The following is a 25,929-nucleotide window of genomic DNA, read 5'->3' on the forward strand; positions in this document are numbered from 1 at the left end:
AGAACAAACAGTAATAACGAAAATTTTTGCATGCAATGCAAAGATTTTATGAGAAATGTGAGATATTTTAATAACGAATTTGGATTTTCATGAATTTTAACTACGTAAAAAATGCAAAATAATACATAAAAGAGGACTTCTCATAAATATATCTTGTTGCCTAATCTTGCTGCTTTTTTTGTTTGCTTAAAAGAGCCAATTAGTTCAGTAATATTTATTATTTGAAACTCATGATCATAATTATTCAAAGACTTCATATTTTTAGTGACAACTTTATACAATAATATTGCCATTAATTGATTTCAAAGACTGATATCTTCCATCTCGAATCATATGCTTTGTTCGAATAAATCTTATTCATCGCTCGGAGAAGTTTCCTCGAATCAATGATAATGTTTGTTATCAAATTTATTTCTTCTATTTAAAAGGACAAATCTTTCCCTCATTCATTGTTTCAATAAAGTCAAAGTTACAAATTATTGCATGCTTGTGTATATAATCTCCCTTCTTTTGTCTTAGAAATTGTTTTATTATACATATACATATATCCACACGTGTGTGTGTGTGTGTGTGTGTGTGTGTGTGTGTGTGTGTGTGTGTGTGTGTGTGTGTGTGTGTGTGTGTGTGTGTGTGTGTGTGTGTGTGTGTGTGTGTGTGGTGATGTGTAATATAACCTGTAATAATCTATATATGATTTCAAAAAATATTGTTTTATTGCAAAACGTTATGGAGCAAAAAAAAATTTTGCTATCATAAAATAATGTTTCAGTTTATAAATGATTAATATATGAAACTTTAAAAATACGCATGCAATACGCACGCACGCACACAACACAATTATAATAAGATGCTATGATTATTTTACTGTAATTTTGTTGATACTAAATCAGAGGTAAGATTCTTCGAGAGATTTTCTATCTATTTATGACTATATATATCAAGGTTCAGAACAGCAGTACTGCACATTTGTTGTTTTGATCAAGAAAAAGAAAAAAACACTTCTAATGCGGGTGGAAATTTTGTGTTTTATCTAATTAAAAATACATATGTACTTTTAAAAGACTAAAGATACGTCAACGACGATGATAATGTGAATACGTTGCTTTGTCCTCCTAATTATCGTGAATTCGAATCGAGTGGTGGACCTCTCGAGATGATTGATGCCATTGAGCAAGAGAAGCAGCGATCATTTTTCCTCACATTATTTTCCTCTTTTTCCTATTCTTTTTTTTTAATTTATATAATTTGCACAAACGCAAAGTTTCAGTCGAGGAATAATGAAAATTATGCAGATTATTACACTGTAAAAAATGGGATTTGTTTTTTCTTTCGATTTACTATAACATAACAATACTTTTCCAACATTAGACTCTGATTTGGTTATCTGCTTTCGCATTTTGCAATTGGACTCGTGATTTCGTATGCAAAAAAGGCACAAACTGTCGTGCAAATAAAAGATTTTTTTTCGTTGAGCGATTGTGAATTATAGTTAAGAATCGCGCTTGTTGGTCGGCCTAGGAAAGCTTTCGAATATATGCGAATAGATGTAAGAGAATAAGATCATTCAAAGAGTCTCGAGTCCGTATCATGAGACTGATGATGGCTTCGATGGCCTCCCACAGTGATAAAATGTCATGATGACTGCAGCAAATATCGATGATAAAATCGATCATGTATTGTAAGTGTACTAATCGAATTGTACCGAGGCAAACACTTTGCGCGCGCGCGCGCAGCACACACACACACACACACACTTATTATTATAATCTATTAAAGCAAGAACATTAAGATACATGCAAATGTGTTTGAGAAGAAATGAAAACAAGAATGAAAAAGTGAGATTAGATAAAAGTGTCCGATGAAGTGTCGAAGACGGCAGCAACACTCGAGAACGATAACAAAAATAAAAACTGTAAAACTGTCTTCGTGTATTATATGACAAAAAAAATAACCATACCTTAAAGCGTTTTGATCATTACGAGCGAGCAAGCGAGAGAAAGAGAGAGAGGGAGAGAAAGAGAGAGAGAGAGAGAGACATGTGGCTTATTCCATACAAAGATGTATAGCCCTATTTTTCGATTACTTTATATTTGTATTTCGTTCCGGCTGGAGATATAATCAATAATCGAATGATGAAAATGTTGATCCATATATATCTGCAATGTTTTTCCTTTTTTCCTAGTTGAGTCTCTTTATTCAAAGTATGGAAACCAAAATAATATTTTGAATTGTCCTCTTTAAGGCTTTTTAGGCTTTCTGCTTTTTAATGTTATTATGCCGGCTTACTATAATCATTTTGAGTTATGACATCAGAAGAAAAACATGACGAAATTAAATAGAAATATTAAATTAAAATAGAAATATTTGTTAATAAAATAATGTTTGTAATTAATAAAACAAATTTGTAAATATACCAAATATATAATCTTCTTTTCGAATTCTTTTTACCTCTTTTTTTTTTTTTCATTCTGATCAATAAATCACGTCTAAAATAGTGTAAACTGGAGCTTTGTTCTTGATTAGATACAATTTGTATCTAGATACATCGGTTGTTTCGAAAATAAAAAGGAAATTTCGACATTTTACAAATCTGTTCTATAACAAATGTTTATTGAAGAATAAGAATTTTATTGAAGAATATCATTATAACATAGTTTGTAAGAATTTTCATCGTTTTTTTACTTCTGATATTATTAACTCATATAGAATGGTAATGAACTAACAGAAGCATTATATTCAATATATTTTAATATCTATCAAAACATAACAATACTTACAAAAGTTATTGATCTTCAAGAATTTTTTTTTTAGTTTAATCATTGATTATTCATTCTAATTTGTGATTAAACACTTTAATTATTTTGTTATTTTACACTAATATTATTTAAAATACTTAATATCTGTAAAATCTCCGTGCGTATTTATTACACTGAAGAATATAGTAAAAGTACTTTTGTCGTATCTTGCTCTTAAGGCCCGATTCTCTTGCGGCATGAGTTATGTGACGTCAGAGACGAAGAAGTTATATGTAAAAAGTTTCTTGCACCGAATTTAGTGGAAAGATACACTCAAGGAAATAAAAGAAAATGCAGAGCACAGGCATTTCGAAACATCACAAAAGAGTCAACAAGCATTAGGTAAAAAGTAAGAGTGGTCCAAGAGGAATTTTTTGAATTTGTTGGAGGATTTATTGTCTGATCTCCAAGAATATAATTAAGTATAGGTAAGAAAATAATACTTTTATATATACGAAAAATAAAAGTTAAATTTTAAAATCTTTTTCTCGAAATCACATTTTCATTTTCTAATTGGAAAAATTAAACTTAAAAATTTTTGCTTTTAATGAAATAATCTTTATCAAACTTGACAAACATATAAAATGAATGTTTTATTATCGCATGAACTACAACCAATATGATATATGTAAAACTTTTTTATCATTAACAAAAAGCGTATTCTTTCGTGAAATTTTGCATTTTTTTCAAACGCTGTTATTTTGGAAATTTTTAATATTTTTTTCTCTGTAATTCATATTATAGCTATATTCATACTAAATATAAATCTTTTTCAATTTTTTGTTTCAGACTAATGAGAGGCGAAAAATCAAGAATGTTAACAACATAAATTTGTTTACAACTATATATAATTTAGCCTATATAATTAGTTTAAACAATTAATGAAAAGGTTCTCAATACAAATGCAATTAATAAAATAGAGCAATTGAGAATCAGCGCAATATATGTATAAACATCAAACTGATCAAACAGATTAAACTGTCAGAAATCAGCTTAAATAATTGTAATTTTATAATAAATACAGTTAAATAATCATAATTTTTCCATAAAAATATTTATTTCTCATAAAAATATTTATTCTCAAACAGATTAAACTGTCAGAAATCAGCTTTAATAATCGTAATTTTATAATAAATACAGTTAAATAATCATAATTTTTCCATAAAAATATTTATTTCTCATAAAAATATTTATTCTCAAAATTAAAATTTCATCGATGTTAATACAAAATTTGAAATTCATTTCTTTTATCTGTTTTATTTATTTTATCATTGTAAAAAATATTTTGAAAAATATTTAAAAACATTCGATATAAAATAATCGTCAGTGTGTATAAAAAGTGTATAATAAGTGTTATTAATGTCAAATAATAAATCATTTTATATTATTAACACTTAAATATGTTATATAATACAAGATTTTATGAAATTCTTCGCAAAACAGAAACAGTAATTGCTTTATAAAAAAATTTTAAATAATCTATAAATCAATGAGCTTGAATAGCAACGGTGATGACACTGTATTTACAATTTGGCTCTTGTACTTGAGCGGCCCATGATGCCATTCAATCCGAAAATTGCGTATCATCTATATATAAAACAAATATATTTTTATATATTATTTTCTTTTATCGCAAAGATAATTTGAATGTGATTACAAAATGTTTTTTTTTTACAGTTGTACATGAGAGTTCTCTCGCAAATTAATAGTTTACCTATAAATATTTTTGGCAACTCTTTATTAATTGTTTTCTATTGGAAAAGTGACTAATTCTGTATAAAAAATATCTACGTTAAGAAATTAAATGCATATTTTTAAGACAAATGTTATAAAATAAATATTTCATAAAACATAAATAAAAAATTAAGGTGAAGAGAAATGAAAGAAAAACGGGAAAAAATCGAAATAATTATATTTGTTTGAATTTACTAAATTGTTATGCATATAAGGATGAAACAGGATATAGGTTTGTAATTTCGAATTTTTTACGACGGTAGAGATGGTATCAACACAAATTTGGCAAACTGATTGTTTTTTGAATATTTGTAATTATTACGATATTTCATAATATGATAAAATCATGAAAGTTTACAAACTTTTAAGAGTAATGTCTGGAGCTCCATCTCGGCAAATTTTTGTCCAATACACATACGAACACCGTAACCAAAAGGCATGTACACAAAGGGATGCGTCTTCTTGTATAATGAATATTCGGGAGTATCTCGCAACCATCTTTCGGGTATAAATTCTTGTGGTCGTGGAAAATATATAGGATTCATCGAAAGTACTGAGTGACAAGCTGTAACATTTGTCTAATGATACAAAGAAAGAGATCATTGAGATATTATTCATAACTGACAAAAAATTTCATTTATAATGAATAATAATAATAATGGACAAAATACTCGATAGATCTTAAAATCGTCTAATAATCTTATTTCTTTATTTTTTTGAATTTATATGTATAAATTTAAAATACGTGATATAAAGTTTCGTTTGAGTTACAAAAATAAATGGCTTACATATTACGGACTGAGTATATACGAGAGATAGGCAGGAGCGGAACACGTTAAATGGTCTTGAAGTTTCACGTAAGCACTTTATGTAAATGTCATAGTGTACAATTGTGAGTTGCACTGTTTCTATTTATGATAGGTCTATTTTCTACAGCCTCTATCTCCTGCATCTGGTCCGTAATATGTTCCATATAGATTTTTCTACGCGGATCCCTCTATTCTGTTTCTTCCTCGAAATTTCCCAAATTAGAATCGGCTCTATATTTCTATTTAAGAATTATAAGTATTATATATTATATAAGTATTAAATTGCTATAAAAATGTCAAGTTTAAGATTCGCACAAAATTAAATAATTTTAAGTTGAAATTAAAATATCTCATTAAAAAGTCATAATTTTACAAATATTTAGTATAATTCCAGCCACTTTTTTTATAAAGTCAAATTAGATAATTAATGCATTAAATTAAAAATGTAGCTTAAATATTATATATATGTAACAAAAAACTAAAATGTAAAACAATTAACAATATTGTTTTTTATTTCAGTACACTTCTTGATTCTGAGATATTTGCATTTGAGTAAATAAAAAATTTATTTAGATGCCCGCTATTTTTAATAGAAAGCAAATAAAAGTAAGATATTGAATAGTTTTAAACTATTGACAAATAGAAGTAATAACAAATAAAAAAGAGAAAATTCATGATTATAATATTTGGAATGGATTGACTCATAATTAATAAAACATTCTTTCAGCAAAAATTTTGAAGTCAATTACGCAACAACGATTATCTACGTTTTTTTTGTTGGAAAGCATTCAGATTTCATTCTTTGTTTAAAATGCATTTTAAATTTTAATCTAAAGTTAATTTTTAAGATTTATGTTGTTAAAAATTATAATAATAAAAGATAGCATTAATTTATTTAATTAAATTTTGACAAAAAAATCCAAATTTAAAATTCTTTAAACAATTTATAAATAAAGCTTATTGTTTGTAAATTTATTCTCATCATATTATTTAGACAGACCTTATTGAATTTTTTCATTGAACATTTTCAATATTTTAATTTTATATATATTTGAATAAAAAATATTTAGACATAATCTTTAATTATATGTTGTTATCAAATATTAGTCAAATCTTGAATTCTGTAATTTAGAAATATGTTGAAAAGCGATACGTACTCCTTTCGGTATAATGTATCCTCCTATGCAAACATCTCTTTGCATAGTTCTTAAAATACCACTAGCAATAGGAAACAATCGCATAGATTCTTTAATGCAAGCTTTGACATATGGTATACGACCCAGGATGTCAACTGTAACAGGCGTTGTTTTGTCGGGTAACACTGACATTACTTCTTTTCGCAATTTTTCTTGTTTTTCCATATTGTTTGCGATGTGATATAGTAAAGCGCCAGCCGCATTACTAGTCTGTAAAAGATATTTAATCTTAATTATATTAATCCTGTTACCAGTTTTTTTAATTCTACATAATCTAATGTAAATATAAAAATAGAATATATTATATCTTGTCTACACATTACTCAAATTGCTATGAAAAAAAATTTTGATCTTTTATTATTGTTATTATGGACTATATTATTATTGATTACTCTTATATGCCGAGAAAAAATAATTTTGTTTATAAATGATTAATAATGCAAACTATTAAGATTGTTTTTATTATTCATAGATGTTGGAATGAAAATCTTCGTGTTTACCGTATCTGTGCTAGCTATAAGATCCAATGCTATTGTATGGGCTATCTGTTTATCAATACATAAGAGTTTCTCCAGTACACTACGCTTTTCCAGATTCGTAATGTCTGTTGTCTTCGAAAGTTTCATCTTAGCGTATTCGATATGTTTCGTAGAAATGCTAAAAGAATAATTTCTTTACTTAAATGAAAATATATGTGTATGTGTATACTATAAAAATGTTTATCATGACAAATAAATCATATTTTAAAATTTATTATTTTCGATATGTACGATAAATTATAAAAAATGCAAAAATAAAAATATGATAATTTTTGTTCCACTTATAATTGAAAATCACTTATAATTCTCAAATAATCTTTTAATTTTACATCTTTAATTTTACAGGCTTATGTTTTTCATAATCATTTAGATATTAGAAAAATATATGAAGAATTGGGACAAATGACAAATTTACATATTCGTGAGTATTTTTAGAATATATTATTATAATTATATATTGATTATATTAATTGTATATTATTACTTTATTAAAATAATATATTATTTTCTGACATAATATAACTATACATATAACTATAAAAATTTCAATATTTACTCGTTAATTGTATCAAATATATGGAACAACTTCTTAAGATCTTTTGTATTGTACACTTTCCATAGAGATGGCTGATTTTCCAATCGATACATGAGTTCAAATGATTCTTGTACGCAATTAATCATTATTTGCGACTCTGAGTTCATGCTAAGATTAGACCCTAAGCACCCCATTCGACAATCCAACGCAATTAGACACATCGCTGTTAAATTAATAGCTGATTATAAATCATGATACAAAAATACAAAAATAAGGTAAAAATAAAATAATATATTTTATTTCTAAAATTCATTTAGTTTCTCATAAACCCAACAACGTTAAATTTGAATCTTTTTTTCGATGCCTTATTTAAAGGATTATAAAATATTAGCGGCATAAATATCGCGATTTATTTGCATACATACATACATTCACACACATACTTACATTCTAAGCTGAACTTATATATTTCGTTCATAAAGTCACTTGGCAATTCCAAGGTTTTAGGATCTTTCAATCCTCGTATTTTCTCTATGAACTCGTCAACTACATCGTGAATTTGCGTGACATGCATATTAATAAAATTCGCTCGCATCATGTAAGGATTGACTTTTGATCGAAGATTATACCACAATTCTCCCTGACTAAAATCAAAAAAACTCAGCAAATAATGATTGAAAAAAGATTTTTTTAAAACATTGAAAAAACGTTTTTAAAAACATTTTTAAAAACGTTAAAAATGGGATAAGTGACCCTTTTTTTATTAAAAAAAAAAACATTTATTTTAACGTTTGAAGAAATATTGTTTTAATGTTTGGGAAACATTTACCAATTTAACATTAAATAAATGTTTTTTTCAAATCATTATTGCAAATAAAAAATTAATGTAACGTAAGTATTAAATAAACTTTAAATAAATGTTTTTCAAATCATTATTGTAAGTGAAAAATTAATATAACATAAATATAACATAAATATTAAGTAAATATCAAATAAATATTTTTTCAAATTATTATTGCAAATAAATTATTAATGTAAAATAAACATTAAATAAATATTAACTGAACTAATGGTTTCTTTCTGAAATCATTATTTCAAATAAATAATTAATATAAAATAAATATTTAATAAACAATAACATTAAATACATATTATTGTTATAATGAGTAGGTACAAAATAAAACTAATGAATAATTAATATTAAAAAAATATTTAAAAAAGATTGTTCTGATTGGAAAGATCATTGTTACCGAGAGTGAAAATAATATATGCACTTTATATTATGCAGTTATTATGTATTATGAAAAATCGGCAGATAGAAAAAACAAAATATTAAATAATAGACAAAAATAATGAAAATGGAAAGATTTTGTTTGTTATCGATATATATTAAAAATAGAAAAATGACATTAATGTGTGTCAAATATATAGAAATTTAATTATATTTTTGTGATCAAGAACCGAGCACCTACCTTGTTACTAGACCGTACTGTCCGTTGTAGATGTGTTCTCTACTCATGCGATAGTAATGCATGGGTTCCAGAGAAATTCGTGTTGGCCATTTACCTTGCAACTTGTACATATCCTTGCACAAATCTGGGCAGAGTAAGAAGATATGCGGTGGTTTGTTTATTATGCCGTCAAGTTTCACGATTTTACCGTATTTGTCACGCAGCATCCTCATCAGCGTCAGAACATTCACATTATAGTATTCCCCTGCATCGTATACATCAATAAATAATTGATTTTTATATGTATTGTGAATGGAAAGAAGGATCAAGAGGAAATAAATTTTATTTAAATTTTAAATATAAAGCTCGCGAATTTGAATCTATTCATCATTTGTCATAATAACAATTTGCCTAAAATTTTTATGTAACTGGAGGTCATATTGAAATAAAAATAAAAAAGAAACCCCTACTATATGTGGCTCATTATCATTTGCTTATTAACAGTCTTATGTAAAGGTATATTATTTATATAATTATATAACTTTAATTTTTATTTATATAGAAAGTTTTATTATGTGAAAATTTAAATTTAAATTAGATGAGCAACGATTAATGATAACGATTTTGTTATTTTAGGAATTGATGAGAGTGCTCTTACCATATGGCATAAATCTGAACCAGTTGCCAAACAAAGGTAATGCTTTCGGACCAGGAATATCCTTAGTTGGTCGCGCGTGTTGTAGTTCGTTATTAATGTTCCTTATTTCATTGTATTCTATTGAACAACCTTTGATTGATCTTGCATGATTTTGCATTGCTAAGTGCAAGCATGCATTAATTTCACGAATGAAAAACTTGATCCACATCATATTTAACAAAATTTCTTTTGTCTTTATTCTAGAATATGATAATATCTAAAATTAATTTTATAATTTTTCAAAGTATGTGTAAAATTATATTAAAATAATTAATATTTTAATTCTTCAGAATATGCTACAGAATAAAATATACAATATAAATTTGCAAGTATATTTTTTATCAACAGGCTATTGCATATATCTAGATTTCTCAATTAATGAAATATCCTAAAGCGAAAAATACATACCGTATTAGAATGTGAAATTGTCTATTTGTTCATATCACAGTGTACATGAATGCACTGTAAGAATTGAAAACAATATCTGCAGGATCCTACACTAAAATATTATATAAAAAGTATTAAAACATACAAAAAATACGAAAAAATTAAAAAACTTTTGAGACACACATTTTTATAGATTCGACATTCTTTTGATAGACAGCTGTTCCTTTGAACGTTAAACAAGAATTAACTGATTTTTAAAAATTTGTTTTTGATGATCTATTGTTGACCTAAATGATATTAAGATCCGTTGTTTCTCGACTCGAATTTAGCGAATCACAATAAACATAAATATTTAATAAGTCACAGAATATCAAATCAAAATTTCACTTTTTTTTTGCTTAAAAACACAGAAAAATTGTATTCTCTGCAATGTATGGAAAAAGCCTTTTTTACTTTCAACCAATCTTTCTTTGCTAAAATTTCATTTGTTTTCTTTTCTCTCTTCTAATTTTTTTTTTGTAAAATCATTCATTTAAAAAATTAATCAACTTAATAATTCATTAACATAAAATTTTAATATGCCTTTATGCAGTGATAAGGATTAAAAAAAAAATAAGTTTTTTTCAAGTTTGATTTTATGATTTTGTCTCGAATAGTAATGTTTTATTGTTAAAATTATTTTGCTGTTATCATACAAATAAGAATACAATAAAATATAATAATTACAAAATATATACATGTATGTATATTTATTTTCATTATCATCCATAATATATATATCACATTTATACATATAAAATCACAATATAAAATAATAAATTTATTTCATTAATACATTTAATGTAGCTAATTTGTACTACTCTCTAGTAGTTCTTGTGCTCGAAAACAATCACTTACAACTTTCCACTTATCACCCATAGCCGTAATTAAAAAGGTTTGATTAAATGATTTTGAATTCTTATCGTCATATTTGACTTGGCCACATACTTTGACAAGAAATGTTAATTGATTAGCTACTTCTGGACCTATCATTAACAAACAGAAAAAGAATTAATATAAATAGTATACTCTGATATGACGTTTGAAAGTTTAAACAAGAAAATAAAAATATAAATATTATAATTATATAAATATTTAAACAAAATTTAATTAAATATTATATAATACAATATAATACAATAAATTCAATTCAAATTATAAAAATTAAAATATAAATTATCATAAAATAATATGCAACAAAGCCAATAATTCTAAATATTTAGTTATGATATTTAGAGTGCTTTCTTATAATTTAAAAATAGAATAATTATTAGTATTTACTTGTTATTGGTTGTGCATCAAGAGTATGAATAGTATGTTCTGAAGGTGGCAGATCTGTCCAGAATTTTTGTATATTATCTTTGCCTGTTACACCATTTCCATTCCATATCAGAGTAGCAGTATCCATATACATTCTTGAAATTAACTAAAAATATGTGGTTAATATATGTGGTTAATATATATAATAGAAAAAGAATAGAATAAAATTATTAGACAATATTATTATTACTTACATATCTCCGCTTGTCTAAAGACTCATAATACAGTTTTGAGAAATCTTCTGCAGTACGACAAGCTTGGTCAATTTTAGCTTTCAAATCCTATAAAAATGAGCATATATGTAAGAATTATCAACAAAAATAATTAAACATTCTAAGTACATAAAACATTAGTATAATGGTATTTAGAATGCTATCCTTACTTCGAATCTTAATAAAAATGTACTCTTTCGTTTTCATTCAAAACGAAAGAATCCAGTAGAAAAACGTGGTAGTCTGTTCCACAAAATAAATTATTATGCATTAAAGTTCAAGATTTTAAAAATCAAGATACTTGTCACTAACTAGATACTAATTAATCTTTAATATTTTAAAAAATATATCACGATTTATACATACATACATACATATATACATACATACATACATACATACATACATACATACATACATACATACATACATACATACATACATACATACATACATACATACATACATACATACATACATACATACATACATACCCCCCACACACACACGCGCGCGCGCACACGTACACACACCAATATTTTAAACTTTATAACAAATATAGTTATATAGTTATATTTTTATATATTTTATATCTTTTTGGATTTATATATTTTATATTTTTTATAAATGTAAATAAATCTTCATCTTACAAAATAGGTAAATTGCGCTGTAGTCCAATATCAATTGACTTCTAAAAATAATCTCTGCTTTAATTACAAAAATTACAAAGAAATTTTTACAAACAAATTCTCAATTTTAAAAATACAAACTCTCTACTCTAAAAACAAAAATTATATAAAAAAATAATTTGTGTTTTTAAAATAGAAGATATTTTTTAGGAATTAATTGATTAATTGATGTTGGCAGCGCAGTATTATTTAAGTATTTTGTAAGACAAAGACTTATTTACTTTATGAAAAATATAAAATATCTATCTAATCTAATAAATATATCTATTATAAAATTTAAAATATATATATATATATGTGTGTGTGTGTGTGTGTGTGTGTGTGTGTGTGTGTGTGTGTAAATATAACATGTGATATATTTTTTGCAAATATTATAGATTAATTAATATCGAGCCAATACAACAGATATCTTAACCTGTAAAGCCTCAAACTTTAACGCTGATAACTTATTTCGCGAGACAAATCACCGCGTTTTCTGCCCGATTCTTTCATTTTGATTGAAAATGCATCAAATGATTACATTTTTATTAAGATTTGAAGCAAGGAGAGTACTCTAAATAAATACTTATATTTTAATGTCAAAATGTTAGATTATAATAAGCTGCAAAATTTATTTAGGATTACATTATTTTATTTAGGTTATACAATATCACGATATATATGTATATACACTTAATTTCTTAACATAGCATATCGCAATACCTGTTCCATTTTTACTTTTGAATATCCATACGTAATTATCACAAGACGTATAAAATGCAACAACGTAACATCAGCAATTATAGCTGGATTCCGAAAAGCGCGTACATTTATCTATAGTTCATGTCACGTATAATATACAAAATGCGCGCTATGCGCTTTACAGAACCCAGCCAATATATCGCACGTCGGTGTCGGAAGCCGCAAGCCAAGAACTGATCAATCACAATCGAATGTGGGGAGAATACTTGATTGTGATTGGCCCATTCTTATGGCACAACACCACACAATGCATTGTAGAACAGATCTAAGGTTGTGCTCATTTTCAACATTAAAATATATAAGCGCATTACGCGCGCATTTTGGTATAGTATAATAGATAAATGCGCGCATATGCGCGGAATCCAGTCATTGTAGAATAAGCCTTACAATCGCATTCATATATAAACGAGCATGATATTTTTGTCCAATCTTAAAATCTCACAGGAAGTTCTTTAGTGTTGGTTCCATGTTGGTATGATGTCTGTCGGTATCTGTACGATTTCAAGATGTTATGATTTATTTATTTACTACCATATCGCGATGGCTGCGTTCAGCAGAAAAAGCAAATCAGTGAGCATTCGATGATTTTTCAATATGATTAGTCCTTGCTTTTAGATCTTCGTTGAATCTAAAAACCAATCAATAATAAAGAATCACTGTACGCTCACTGATCTGCTTTCTCTGCTGAACATAGCCGATGTAAATAAGATAAAAGCCGCAGAAAGAGTCGTAATAGAGTTGAAGTCGTAATCGCAGTCGTAATTCCAACGCACAATGAATTGATGTAGACGTATCCTCCAAGAAAGAGAGAGAAAGAGGTGTGTGTGGAGGGGGGGAGATACGCGATATTGCACATTTTGATAAAAATATTTATAAATAATAATTTTTAAATATTGATACAATTGTAACATAAAAATCTAGAAAATTAACTTGCAATAATTTACAATGAGATGATGATTTCTTTATTGTGTATTAATATATTTGAAAACGAATATATATATATATATATATATATATATATATATATATATATAAACATATGATGATAGATATATGCATATCTCTATACACACGTATATGGATATGGAAAAACTTTTCTTAATTTGTTTTATTTGTCCGCAATAAAACAAATTATTCGATATACAAGTAAAAATGGATTTCCAATTTTTCACTTTTTTATTTTCATATGATTTTGATATTACAATATTATATTGTAATAATTTTATTGGTCTCCATTGCATGTGTCAATTGCTTGGAGGAATAATTAATTCGCGTTGTTTAAGGTTTAGTCAAAGTATAACTATCAGGATAAACTTAAAATGTTCAATTCATTCACATTCAGATTCAAATATTCGCGCGACAGATCATATAATATATACATACATATATATATATATATATATATATATATACATACATATACATACATATATATACATACATACATGTATATGACACACACACACACACACACACACACACACACAAAATATTTAGAGATGATCTTTAATCACATTAAGTAGATGTACAGTATCTAATATTTTTAAAAATTGCTAAAAATTAATAATTAAAAAATTAATCTCTTAAATAACATCTTTGCATTTCTTTATAATAAAATTCAATTTTTTCCCCAATAGTTGCTTTAGAAATTTTTGTATATACATTTGATGACTGACTAGAAGTTGTTTCATCTATATCAAATAAATTATAGATTTACAGGAATGTTATTCATTTTTCTTTCCTTAGAAATATTTAATTCCTAATGTCATGAAATAATATGAAATTATTTCATACTGAATTAATTTTCATGTATTAATTTCTTTTTGAATACAGAATGCTATTTTGTTTTTATTGTATGTAATTAAGCATCATCTCACAATTTCCAATAAGGATGTTGAACGTCAAGAAGAAATTAGCTAGTATACTCGTGAAAAATTCTTTTGAAAACAAGATTCGTTTTTCAATAATCGGATTTATAATTATGAGCTATTGATAAATAATAGGGGATTTAATAACATTCCTCAAATTATTTTACAAATGTTGTATAAAATTAGGAGACTTCGCGAGAACTTTACAAGAAACAGTCAAACAATTAGAACATAACAATCTTAATAATTATAAAAATCTTGACAATTTTTTAATATACTTTACAACGTTCTCTTAAATTTTTTGCAAACATACGATATTCAAATTTTCAATTTAAAAAATTTTCTGACTTAAGTTCTTAATAAATATTAATAATAATTCTCTAATATTAATTTAAATTTTAAATTATATACGATGCATTGTACTATAAACATTTTATGCAATATGCAATATAATTTTTGTCTTTATCTCTCTCTTTTAATTGTTTGTAGCTTTCCAAAGAGATTTCAAGATTTTTATTTATTAAGATTATATTCTTTTTTAAAATGTAGGAAGAAATATTTTCATTTAAAGATTCTTTAAAAATCTGAGGCTTCTAACAACGTCTGAAACAATTCAAAAATATCAATAATATAATTATTCAAGAAACAAAAATCAAAATTATTTATTATTATATTATATCGAGATGAATGACAGTTCACATATCCGTTCTTAGAAAATAACTCACATAATTTCGGTCATTGCTCTTTACGCACAGTTAACTAACAAAGTGTACGTTGAGAGCTAAAATTTAAAAAGAAAAAAGAAAAAAGGAGAAACAATGGATTACATAATCACGTAGATCTGTCGCACGCACTATGTTCATTTGTCGCTTGTTTATACGCATATGATCAGCCGCTTCTTTCTCGTATGTTATCTTCGATCGCTACGACCACCATTCCTATAACCACCGCGTCCACGTGAATTGCTCTTGGTTGTTGGCGCTGGTTTCGTTGTCGAGTCCGATGAGTATCGCACTGATCCACCGGGTAAACCTGAGCTACCAGTAGTGCTGCTGGTGTTGCTGTTACCACTATTTCCACCACTGCTAGAAGTGCTATTGCCGTTGTTACCACCACCGCTACTGCCACTAGTATTTCCACCTTTTGTAGTAGTCGAACTTGTCGCTGACCCACTACTAGGAGTCGTGTTACTTTGACTTGCCTGTGACAGATTATATGTGTCTTTTTTAGTTGGAACGCACTAATCACTTGAATAGCAAGATTTTTTTCTGAGAATGTATGCGATTTTGGAATTACATTAAAATAAAGCAAATATAATAATCTTTAGCTTTTAGTTCTTTAATCTATATTTTCAGACTTTGTATTTGATATTACTTTATTATAGATATTTAAATGGTTTTTAACATATGCACAGGTTAAGAATATTAAATGTGAGTCTTTAAATAGTTTCATTTATAAAAAAAATGTGCACAATGTAATATTATGCAATTATTCTTCAATATTTACAAAGATTGTTTTTGTGCCTATTAGCCCTAAACCATCACTCTATATATATATATATATATATATATATATATATATAATATATATATATGTACTAGTGTCAAATATGTCTATGCAGAAATAATAACAAAAATTTGACTGTAAAACATTATAAAAAAATTATTATTTGTAAAAAAAATGATACATCGCGCTGTGATTCACCAGTTTATCGTATATGTAACGTTTTTTAAAATTCCATATACCAAAGGCTGCCGTCCTGGTTGACCCGAGATACTGTTGGCATTACCGTTGTTGGTAATGCTATTGTTGACGTTGCTGCCGGGCGGGCCCGAGCCGGTCTGATTGACCAGTTGCTGCGCCAGCATCGGATTCGGGTCACTCATGTTCACTTGCTCGTTGATCACCATGCAAAACTCGCCTATCTTTTGAATATCACCGTTCTTGCCGGAATATAAAGTCAGGCATTGCCGCCAGACAGACGCGTAACCCTTGGTCAGTCGCACGATGTCGCCCGGCATTAGGAGCTGACCGGGCTCGTCCCAAATAGAAACGTTCACGCATGCAGTGCTGTCGGCCACTTTAAACGTTCGAACTTCGCGGTTTTCTTTGGTGATGGTAGGGTGGCTAACCTCCAAAACGATAAACACTACGTTGATGTTCTTTTGGCCAGCACGGATATCCTTTATCAGCACGTAATCCATTTCTCGTGTTCCTCCACAGATCGCGCACGGGCACACATACACGTATTCACACGAGACAACGCGCGTACGTAAATACGAGGCGAATCGAGACTAACAATCGCGTCGTTATGCGAGGGATACCGTCATCCGTGTCGGGTGCGTTCTCCGATTGGTACGACACCGTCACCCACCAAACGTCAAATAACGTCTTCCCCTTCTCCTTCCCGTTGAATGCTTTGAGCAAACAAACCAAATCTTTCACAGGCTCTCCCCCCCCCTCTCTCTCTCTCTCTCTTGCCCTCTCTCCTCGTTTAGAAATATTGTCAGACAAGAATTACGTTACTCGACAAAGGCATCGAAAGAATGAGAGGACAAATGCTTAGCAACTTCTAACTCCGTATTTTAACGGTGAAGCTTAACAAAATCAGAATTAGAAGATAGAGTGCAGCACTGCGACTCACAACAAAGCCAGTCAGCAAAAAAGCAGTTTGCAAATATGTAAAAATCTTTGATATGATTGATAATTGCTTTTAATTCTTCATGGCTCTAATAGCGTTTTTTATTGGCAGAATATTACGCAGTGCGCATTAATGTGGGATCTACAATGCGATCGTAATGTTGTTATGACTCTACGACCGACCAATCAGAGAAGAAAATATATGGTTTTTTCTTCTCCAATTGGTCGGTCATAGAATCGAATCGTATTCGCATTAGGCTGCGTTCTGATATTCATTGCCAGTACCAAAACTCTATCATATACGTGACATGAACTATATATTTTCAGTACTGGCAGTGAATATCGGAACGCAGCCTAAGCAGAATAACGTCATCAATGTGAGCCAATAGGAATCGTCGTATGCCCCTACTTTGATGTTCTGACTATCAATTTGAAGTGATTTTCAGTTGTACTGCCGTTACGTATGCTTGTGGTCACATCATTTATCGCAGGATGCCGGATTTTAAAGAGCAATACAAAAATCCACGTTTAGGCTTTGGCGATGTGGATCACAGAAGATATTTACGCGCTTATAATCACGATAAATCTCGTAAAGAGGTCAGAACACGGACCTTTGACAAAAATCGTAATCTACAAGGCATTTCGGCGCCAACGAGCCCGATTCTTGGTAAGCAGTGAAGAATTTCTGTTTAAAGAAACATTCATTTTCATTCTGACTCTAATTAAAATTAGAGATTATTTGAGATTTTTCACGTAGCCTCGTGCCTGTTGTTATTGTCAATTGCATGATTTTATTATAATCCTTATCTTATTTTTCTATTTGATATTAAGCACGCGCGCGCGCGTCTCCATGTTATATCTTGTGTGTTGTAAGAAATAGACGACCGTAAGCGGTCATGAAAGCAATTCGGAATGTAAACAGCTAACAGAGAGGAGCCGTCGCGGTCGTGCAGACTAAATTTTTTGGTAGTAGGCGAGGAATCTTAAGTTCAAATTCAATCGGTCTCCGTTTATTTTTCCGAATCTGATAAATATAATCTTTCAGTGCTTATATATAATGCCGTTTTAAAGAAAGAAGGTCTGCAAAACGGAACTTATTTAATACTGAAGGAAATAATTGAGCATTCAAAATGATGTTAAATAAAATGTTAAACAAAATAACATCAAATGTATTTTTAAATTTAAATTTAAAATCTAAAAAAATGAATATCTCGTAAATTAATCTTAAGATTAAATATTATGAATTTATTTCTGAGATTTTATTATTTTTATATTTCATGAAATTGTTAATTAATTCATTAAATTCTTTTGTACTTAACGACTTAATAGAATCATATATGTGTTATTTATAATAATACTATGAAGTATCATTATACAAATGAAAAGTTTCCTAAGATACTTGAAATTTCCAACCAGCATTAGGGGAACATTATCGTAATTAACATTTGTCGATTAATAAAATGTAATTTCAAATAATGCTAATTGTTTGCCTTTATTTTAGTACTCTTGGATATCATAACAAATGAAGTGAATATAATTCTATCTCTTTATCTTAATTCTTAATTCAATATAATATTATTTGTGATTATAAAAATATATGAAATATTGATATTTTGGAATAGGCTTGTCTAACACTTTACTATCTTTTCATTGTTTGACAGAGATAGAAAAACAAAAATTAAATGATAGAATTTATCATTTGTCTTAGAAACAAAGAGATGAAAGCATTTAGTGAGTTTTAGACAAACCTGTTTCAGAATCAATAAATAGCAATATATAAAGAAATTTAAAACAAATCATATTGTGAATCAAATTTTTACGTTTGTCTATATAACATATGGGTATGCACACACATTCACGGGTGCGTGTACACACATATACACATATTAGCTAAATTAATTATTACAGATGAACGTAAGAAAAAATTAATAAAATGGAAAGAAGAACGTAATAGAAAGAAAAAATTGGAAGCTGCCACGAAAAAACCTGCTTTCAAAGTTGGTGTTGTTCATCATCCCTTGTGTTCCTCGTTGATTAAAAATGATATGTCAACTACAAATCTGAAGATAGCAAAGGAAACCGAAGCAACTTATGCCCAGAGACGAATTACAAGAGCTACAGAAAAGCGATTACTTGCCAAAGCAGCAGCTGCTAAACAAGAGCTAAAAAATACTTTAGCTTTTACATCAATAAAACACTCTAAAATTGTTAAAACACCAACTTCTAATACTAAAAAACAAAAATCATTTGCTCCTGCTAATTATTGTTTTAAACCTCCATCTGGATTGAAAAAGTTACCACTATTTGGTCTGGTACCAATAAAACAAACACCACAAGAAAAAGATGTATCATTGAAGAAATCTTGTGGACAAGTTTCTGATATCACAGCAAAATTGGAAACTTTCGCAGTGCCGAGCTTATCATTAAATAAAAAATCATCTCTGGAATTAAGTGAATCGCTCATTCATGAATTAAATACTGTCGATGAATTAAATACAACGTTAACATCGTCATTGAGAGCACAGACAACAAATCAAAGGGACATAAAAGATTCTTTTCAAGAAGATAAATCTTTATCGAACAGTGATATGAAAACTCCACCATTACAAAAGATTACTCCAACATCTTTTGAAAAAGAAAATTGTTCTATGGAAGATCTCATCATTTTTTCGCCGTACCTCACGCGAAGCCGCGGGAAAAGAAACTCTAGAAAAGAAGGACAACAACGATTAGGTATTAGTCGTCCATCTAATGAAATTCCAACCAAAGATACTGTTATGCAAAATTTAAATATATGCATAGAAGAAGAGGAACGTACCGCTCAGTATTTCAAACTCCTTTTGAACAAAGAAACTGATAGACTTAAAGAACTTTGTAAGAAATGGCTAGATATTAAGTTAGAGAAAGATGTTCCTGAGGATGCTATGTATGAAATCCAACAAGCAGTGGGACAAACAAATTTGCTAATAAATAAAAAATTTGAAAGATTTCGTGGATTAGTGCGAGACTGCGAAACTGGTAGAGGAGAAATGCTAGTTACATGCAGAGATCTACAAGGATTTTGGGATATGACATATATGGAAGTCAAAGATTGTGACACAAGATTTGAAAAATTAGAACATCGCCGAAACAAAGCATGGCAAGAAGAGGAAGAATGTCTTGTTGCCAGGCCTGCTGTCAAAAAACGAACGTATATTAAAAAGCAAATTGTATCGTCAAAACCGAGTTCATTACGATCCTTGATCTTGGCTGCTAGAAAAAAGAAAATGGAAACAGGAACATTAGATAAGGAAGATTTATTGCTACAGGATATGCATATAAATAAAGAACATGTTACATCAAACAAAAATTCTTTTGATGTGCTCTCTGAAGAAAGAATTGATACTCGATGTAATAAAAGATCTAAATCCTATGATCTTAACGAAAACAAGTCGACTTCTTCTCGACATGAAAGCTTTAAAGAAAACGCGGTACAGAAAGCAATGCAATTTTCTCAAACAAAAAAGATGAAGAGTCCATTCGCAGCTATGAAAATAAGTCGAATGTGTAAGACGCCTGAAGTTCAACTAGATGATACAATATCGTATGTTAATTCTGATCAAACGCCAGGCAAAAGTATATTAAAGAAATCGGAAGAATTGGTAAATAAAGATCGTATAAAATCTGCGCATAAAGTCAATTTTAATGAGCGGATAGTTCTGACTGAGGTCCCCCTTGATGAAGAAATGGAAACTAAATTAAGTTTAGCTGCTGCTTTAAACAGAATTGACAGTCTCGATTTGGATAATTTAAGCCCACAAGAATGTATCAATGCTGAAAGAAAATTAAATTTTGAAGTTGAAGATTCTGATAACAACGATGATCCGAACGAACTAGTATCCAAGATACAAGCAAAAGAGAAACAAGGTAAGTCTATATCATCTGTTCAAAATATTTTATATTCTACTATGCATCTGTTTAATGATATATCTTTAATAATTATTAGGATCGTCATATAATAGGAAGATTCGATCACCTAGGAAAAACTTAAGAAATCGGCGTAAGGATAGATCAAGCAAAAAAGATAACATAGATATTTTGCTTTCAACATCTCCATCACAAACTGTTGAAGTAATATCAAAAAACATGGAAGATATTGATTTAGGAATAAAAGTACTTAGGAATAGAACTATTTCGATGGATAATACTCCTAAATCCAATAGAACTAGTAGAATGGTAAGCTATGTTATTGATTTTTAATTATATCATGTGTTTGTCTTTCTCAATATATTTATAACATTTAATATTCAAAATAATATATTTAAAAAAATATTTTAATAAGAACTTATTGCATAAGTTTTGTCATACATGCACATATATTATATTTTATATATAATCATTGAATAAATTAAAATTAACTAATACGAGAAATAATTTTCTTTAGATGACTCCAAAAAAAGAAAATGGTATTGAAGAAGAAACCAAGAATTCTGTGAAATCAAGTAGAAAAAGTTCGTTAAAATTATTACGAAAGGACGAAAATAAATATAGAACACCAAATAAAAATATAATAGAAATTGAGAATGTAGGACTGATAGAGAATATTGCTAAAAGAAGATCGGTTCGAAAAAGTGTTGCATTTGATGGTAAATCTTTGCACTTATTATTTACATAATTATAAGAATATGATTTGTTCTCTAGATAATATAATTTTTAATATTTTATTATAACAGAGACTTGTGTAGGATGTTCCGAAAATAAAGCAGTATTACCTATGACTCCCCACACACGTAATAATACATCTTTAAGACGGAGTAAACATACACTTAACGATGATCTTACATCATAGAAGATGCCATAAAAATGACATCGTAAGTTTCAGCAATCATAAAAAATCAAACGTAAAAGATATTCATTGAAAGTTATTTCAGGTTCATAAAATTACTGCATCTAATGGATCTTGGATAATTTTTAATATCTTTTTACGTATTATATATTTATCTGTTGTATTTATATTAAATAGAGACATAATTATAACGAAATTTTATGTATGACAAACATATGCATAAATGTATTATTCTTTGTTTCGTTTAATGTAATTTAGAATTATTCAATATAAAAGAAATAGGCAATGTTTTGAATTTCTCATATTCATTTAAGTTTCATTGGTATTTATGTTAGTATTTACATTAGGATATATTTGATGTTAACTTTTAGATATAACTATAATAATTCATAAACAATTGTAAGATTTCGTTATAAAAAAAATTTATAAAAAATGACGCAAAATGTTTGATAAAACTACAAATATATATATATATATATATATACAAATATATATAGATAGATAGATATATACACATATACACACACATACACACACCTACATATATACATATACACATGTATATATATATTTACAGTTACTGTTTTATATTAACTATTAACATGTAAATAAAAAGTTTAGGGGTATATTATCAAGAAACCCACCATAATCTCACACTATTGTCTCTGTATTCTGTACTATTTTCAATACCACATTGTCTCTGTCCAGAACTGGTTGCTACAATAGGTAAACTCATATGTAAACTTATTCCGTTTATGCAATCTTTGGATAGTTTTATTTTATATTTTGGATTCATCAAATCTTCTTCACTATAATTTGTAATTTCTGGTAATTCCCACACAATGATGTTTCCATCAACACCACCTATGAAATACATAACATTAATCGAAAATATATTAATATTATTCATCATATTCCTATTACTTATTATTTTATATTTATTGAACTCACCAGAAATGATTTGTTTATTATCAGGTGTAATAGCAAATTGTATTCTTTGATTGGTATCTGATTGTCTCCCTTCAAGAGAATACAGAATCTTTCCAGGATTACGGAGATCCCAACATAGAAATTCATTGTTTTTTCGTACAGCAGAAAACAACTTCATCCCACAAGGACTAAATTCAATTTGTGTTACACCATTTTCAGTTTTAAAAGTGCACAGTGGTCCGTCTTTATATAGACCTTAAAATATAACAAAAACTTGTAGCCAATAGGTACAATTAAAATATATCAAAAATGTGTAATTATATAATAACCTAATAAAGATACACACCGATACATTTAGAATAAGTGCCGAACGCTACGAGACCTGGCATGATTGGATTTTCACGAATACACGAGACCAATCCGGTCATATTTGGAAAATCATGTTTAAAATAAATGTCACTTGTCTGACGTCCAGGATGATCTGTATCGAAGGTTCTCAAAACATTCTTGAAACCACACCATATCTCCCTTCCTGAATTCACAAATTGAACACTGATAGATGCTTCTACTTCGTCAACTCTGAAAAAAACCAATTCTTGCAAATAACATCGAGAATTTGAGTAATATTCATTTCTACCAATATAGTTATATATCAATTTTAATCTTGATTTAAATTCTTTATCTTTTCTAATTCTTAAAATTAAAAAAAGAAAAAATAAATCAAAATCAAGGATTATTTGTATTGATAAAAATGGACATAAAAAGTACTACTACTAACTGATTGTAAGCTCGATATGTCGCACGTAATTCTCCTGTAAATGCATCCCACAAATGAATAGGACTTTCTTTACTAGTACTAATAAAGCAACATGTCATAGGTTCCCATGAATTCATAAAAGGATACCAGCAAGTATCATATATGAGACCTCCCTCTTTAACAGTCAAAGCAGGCATAAAGCCAGTCTGTATGAAATCAGATGGACCTTGGTCAGAATACAATTCTCTGGGAATTTCATAAATGCGTATTCTAAAATCTTCTGATGGAACAAGCAAACATGTTCCATCTGGGGACCACTGACAACCTTTTGTAAAATTCTCATGCAAGTTTGTAGGCTGGTATTCCTTAGTAGCTGCACATAATAATCTTGGTGCTGAGGACCAGTTATACATACAGATGCAAGAATCTGTTGAACTAATTCTTTCTAAATTTATATTTCTTGTCTCTGTGACATTCACAGCTTTATTATCTCCTATTTCTGATGTTGCACAATTCACTATCTGTTCTGATAATGCCACATTGCTCATTACCTATAATTTCAACAATGATTATTTTGTTTTAATATTGCATATAGTTTATTACATTAACATCTAATAAATTTTATCAATTTGGGAATAAAATATCGTTACCTGTCAATATCTATGTTAAACTTACTGATTGTGAAGAAACAAGGTCAATTTTGTTTGAAGTTACATCAGATTCCAAACAAGTTTCCATATTTATCAAACCACGAGTATCTTCAGGCGGCACAAATAAATTTGATTGCATTTGATTAATTTCCTCAATTTCACCTTCTGCAACCATTTCATCATTTCTAGTTGAAATTTTACGTTGCGTGGTCGGTGAACGTGATCTAATAGCAATTTCTTTGCATTCCATCTCCATTATTCACTATACAAATACGATCTTCCTCTCCTAGAAAGATTCACTTATGTATATGATAGCTTTTCAGCAAGTAATTTCGTATGTAATATTTTCCTGTTCGAATTGTTAGATCGTCCTTCACATAAAAACATAGATTTCGAATTCCGTTGGTGGTTTTAAAATTAGGTTAGAAATTGTCATATTAAGCTAGGACAGATCACGTGTATACTTCAGTCAGTTACAAAATTATACGTTTGGTGCGTTGCGCTCGTTTCGAAAAGAGTTGCAGACAATTCACGTGAATTGTTCAGTAATGGGGATGCGCGATATTGAAAAGAAAATCGATATCAAAAGAATAGATAAAAATGAACAAAATTAACATCGAATGATCGATTGTTGCAAAAAAATCGAAAAATTGATATGTTGTTTTTATTATTTTTTAATATTTAAAATTAAATATATTTTTTTAACATTAACAATGTTAATCTTCTAATATATTAATATCTTTATAAAATAATATTTTGAAATAAATTAATTAATATTAAATGTGTCGTACAAGTTTGTCGTATACGTTGATCAGTAATCAAACAAATTTCTATAGTATCAAGAGCACGGTTGCGTGCGTGCGTGCGGGTGTGGGTGTGGGTGTGGGTGTGGGTGCGGGTGCGGGTGCGGGTGCGGGTGCGAGTGCATGCGCAAAGATACAATTCGGACACATTTTTTTTTAAAACGTTCCTGACAGCGATCGGCGGCGATAGTGGAGGCGTCGCTTTCGAAATCGGGCCGAAAAGGGCAACTAAACACTGGTTTAAAATATGGATCAAACATTATTTAAATAAATAAAAATGTATAAGTGTGCTCCAATAAAAATGTAATTAAG

At 28.4% G+C, this 25,929-nt stretch overlaps 5 protein-coding genes across 7 annotated transcripts; 1 reads left to right on the forward strand and 4 right to left on the reverse strand.

Moving 5' to 3' along the window:
• Window positions 1–3,684: 3,684 nt before the first annotated feature.
• Window positions 3,685–10,731, reverse strand: LOC105428655 (putative cytochrome P450 12b2, mitochondrial). 3 transcript variants are annotated; one of them, XM_089077215.1, is made up of 10 exons: window positions 10,327–10,731; window positions 10,165–10,255; window positions 9,718–9,956; window positions 9,081–9,324; window positions 8,056–8,252; window positions 7,630–7,831; window positions 7,035–7,191; window positions 6,496–6,744; window positions 4,892–5,107; window positions 3,685–4,382 (listed from the first exon to the last, which is right to left on the reverse strand). In XM_089077215.1, exons 3-10 carry the CDS (start codon window positions 9,926–9,928, stop codon window positions 4,275–4,277), a joined length of 1,584 nt encoding a protein of 527 aa, XP_088933341.1. In that variant the 5' UTR covers window positions 9,929–9,956; window positions 10,165–10,255; window positions 10,327–10,731; the 3' UTR covers window positions 3,685–4,274. The 3 variants fall into 3 exon arrangements, with proteins under 3 accessions (XP_088933341.1, XP_088933340.1, XP_088933342.1); XM_089077214.1 differs by having other exon boundaries at window positions 10,165–10,731; XM_089077216.1 differs by lacking the exon at window positions 4,892–5,107 and having other exon boundaries at window positions 10,165–10,731.
• A 146-nt stretch (window positions 10,732–10,877) lies between these two features.
• Window positions 10,878–13,252, reverse strand: Nxt1 (NTF2-related export protein 1). Its single transcript, XM_011641077.3, has 4 exons — window positions 13,106–13,252; window positions 11,697–11,783; window positions 11,464–11,608; window positions 10,878–11,168 (listed from the first exon to the last, which is right to left on the reverse strand). Exons 1-4 carry the CDS (start codon window positions 13,112–13,114, stop codon window positions 10,990–10,992), a joined length of 420 nt encoding a protein of 139 aa, XP_011639379.1. The 5' UTR covers window positions 13,115–13,252; the 3' UTR covers window positions 10,878–10,989.
• Window positions 13,253–15,669: 2,417 nt separating this feature from the next.
• On the reverse strand, window positions 15,670–17,589 carry LOC105428652 (SOSS complex subunit B2). The gene is made up of 2 exons (XM_011641076.2): window positions 16,758–17,589; window positions 15,670–16,213 (listed from the first exon to the last, which is right to left on the reverse strand). Exons 1-2 carry the CDS (start codon window positions 17,214–17,216, stop codon window positions 15,923–15,925), a joined length of 750 nt encoding a protein of 249 aa, XP_011639378.2. The 5' UTR covers window positions 17,217–17,589; the 3' UTR covers window positions 15,670–15,922.
• Window positions 17,590–18,051: 462 nt separating this feature from the next.
• On the forward strand, window positions 18,052–23,391 carry LOC105428651 (uncharacterized). Its single transcript, XM_089077206.1, has 6 exons — window positions 18,052–18,319; window positions 19,561–21,558; window positions 21,638–21,867; window positions 22,076–22,277; window positions 22,365–22,502; window positions 22,563–23,391. Exons 1-5 carry the CDS (start codon window positions 18,145–18,147, stop codon window positions 22,478–22,480), a joined length of 2,721 nt encoding a protein of 906 aa, XP_088933332.1. The 5' UTR covers window positions 18,052–18,144; the 3' UTR covers window positions 22,481–22,502; window positions 22,563–23,391.
• WDR79 (Telomerase Cajal body protein 1 homolog) lies at window positions 22,766–25,281 on the reverse strand. Its single transcript, XM_089077217.1, has 5 exons — window positions 24,840–25,281; window positions 24,186–24,715; window positions 23,754–23,986; window positions 23,429–23,662; window positions 22,766–23,341 (listed from the first exon to the last, which is right to left on the reverse strand). Exons 1-5 carry the CDS (start codon window positions 25,068–25,070, stop codon window positions 23,109–23,111), a joined length of 1,461 nt encoding a protein of 486 aa, XP_088933343.1. The 5' UTR covers window positions 25,071–25,281; the 3' UTR covers window positions 22,766–23,108.
• Window positions 25,282–25,929: the final 648 nt, after the last annotated feature.

This window comes from Pogonomyrmex barbatus, unplaced genomic scaffold (assembly GCF_055798465.1).
Source record: "Pogonomyrmex barbatus isolate J1 unplaced genomic scaffold, ASM5579846v1 scaffold2, whole genome shotgun sequence".
Classification (NCBI taxonomy): Eukaryota; Metazoa; Arthropoda; class Insecta; order Hymenoptera; family Formicidae; genus Pogonomyrmex; species Pogonomyrmex barbatus.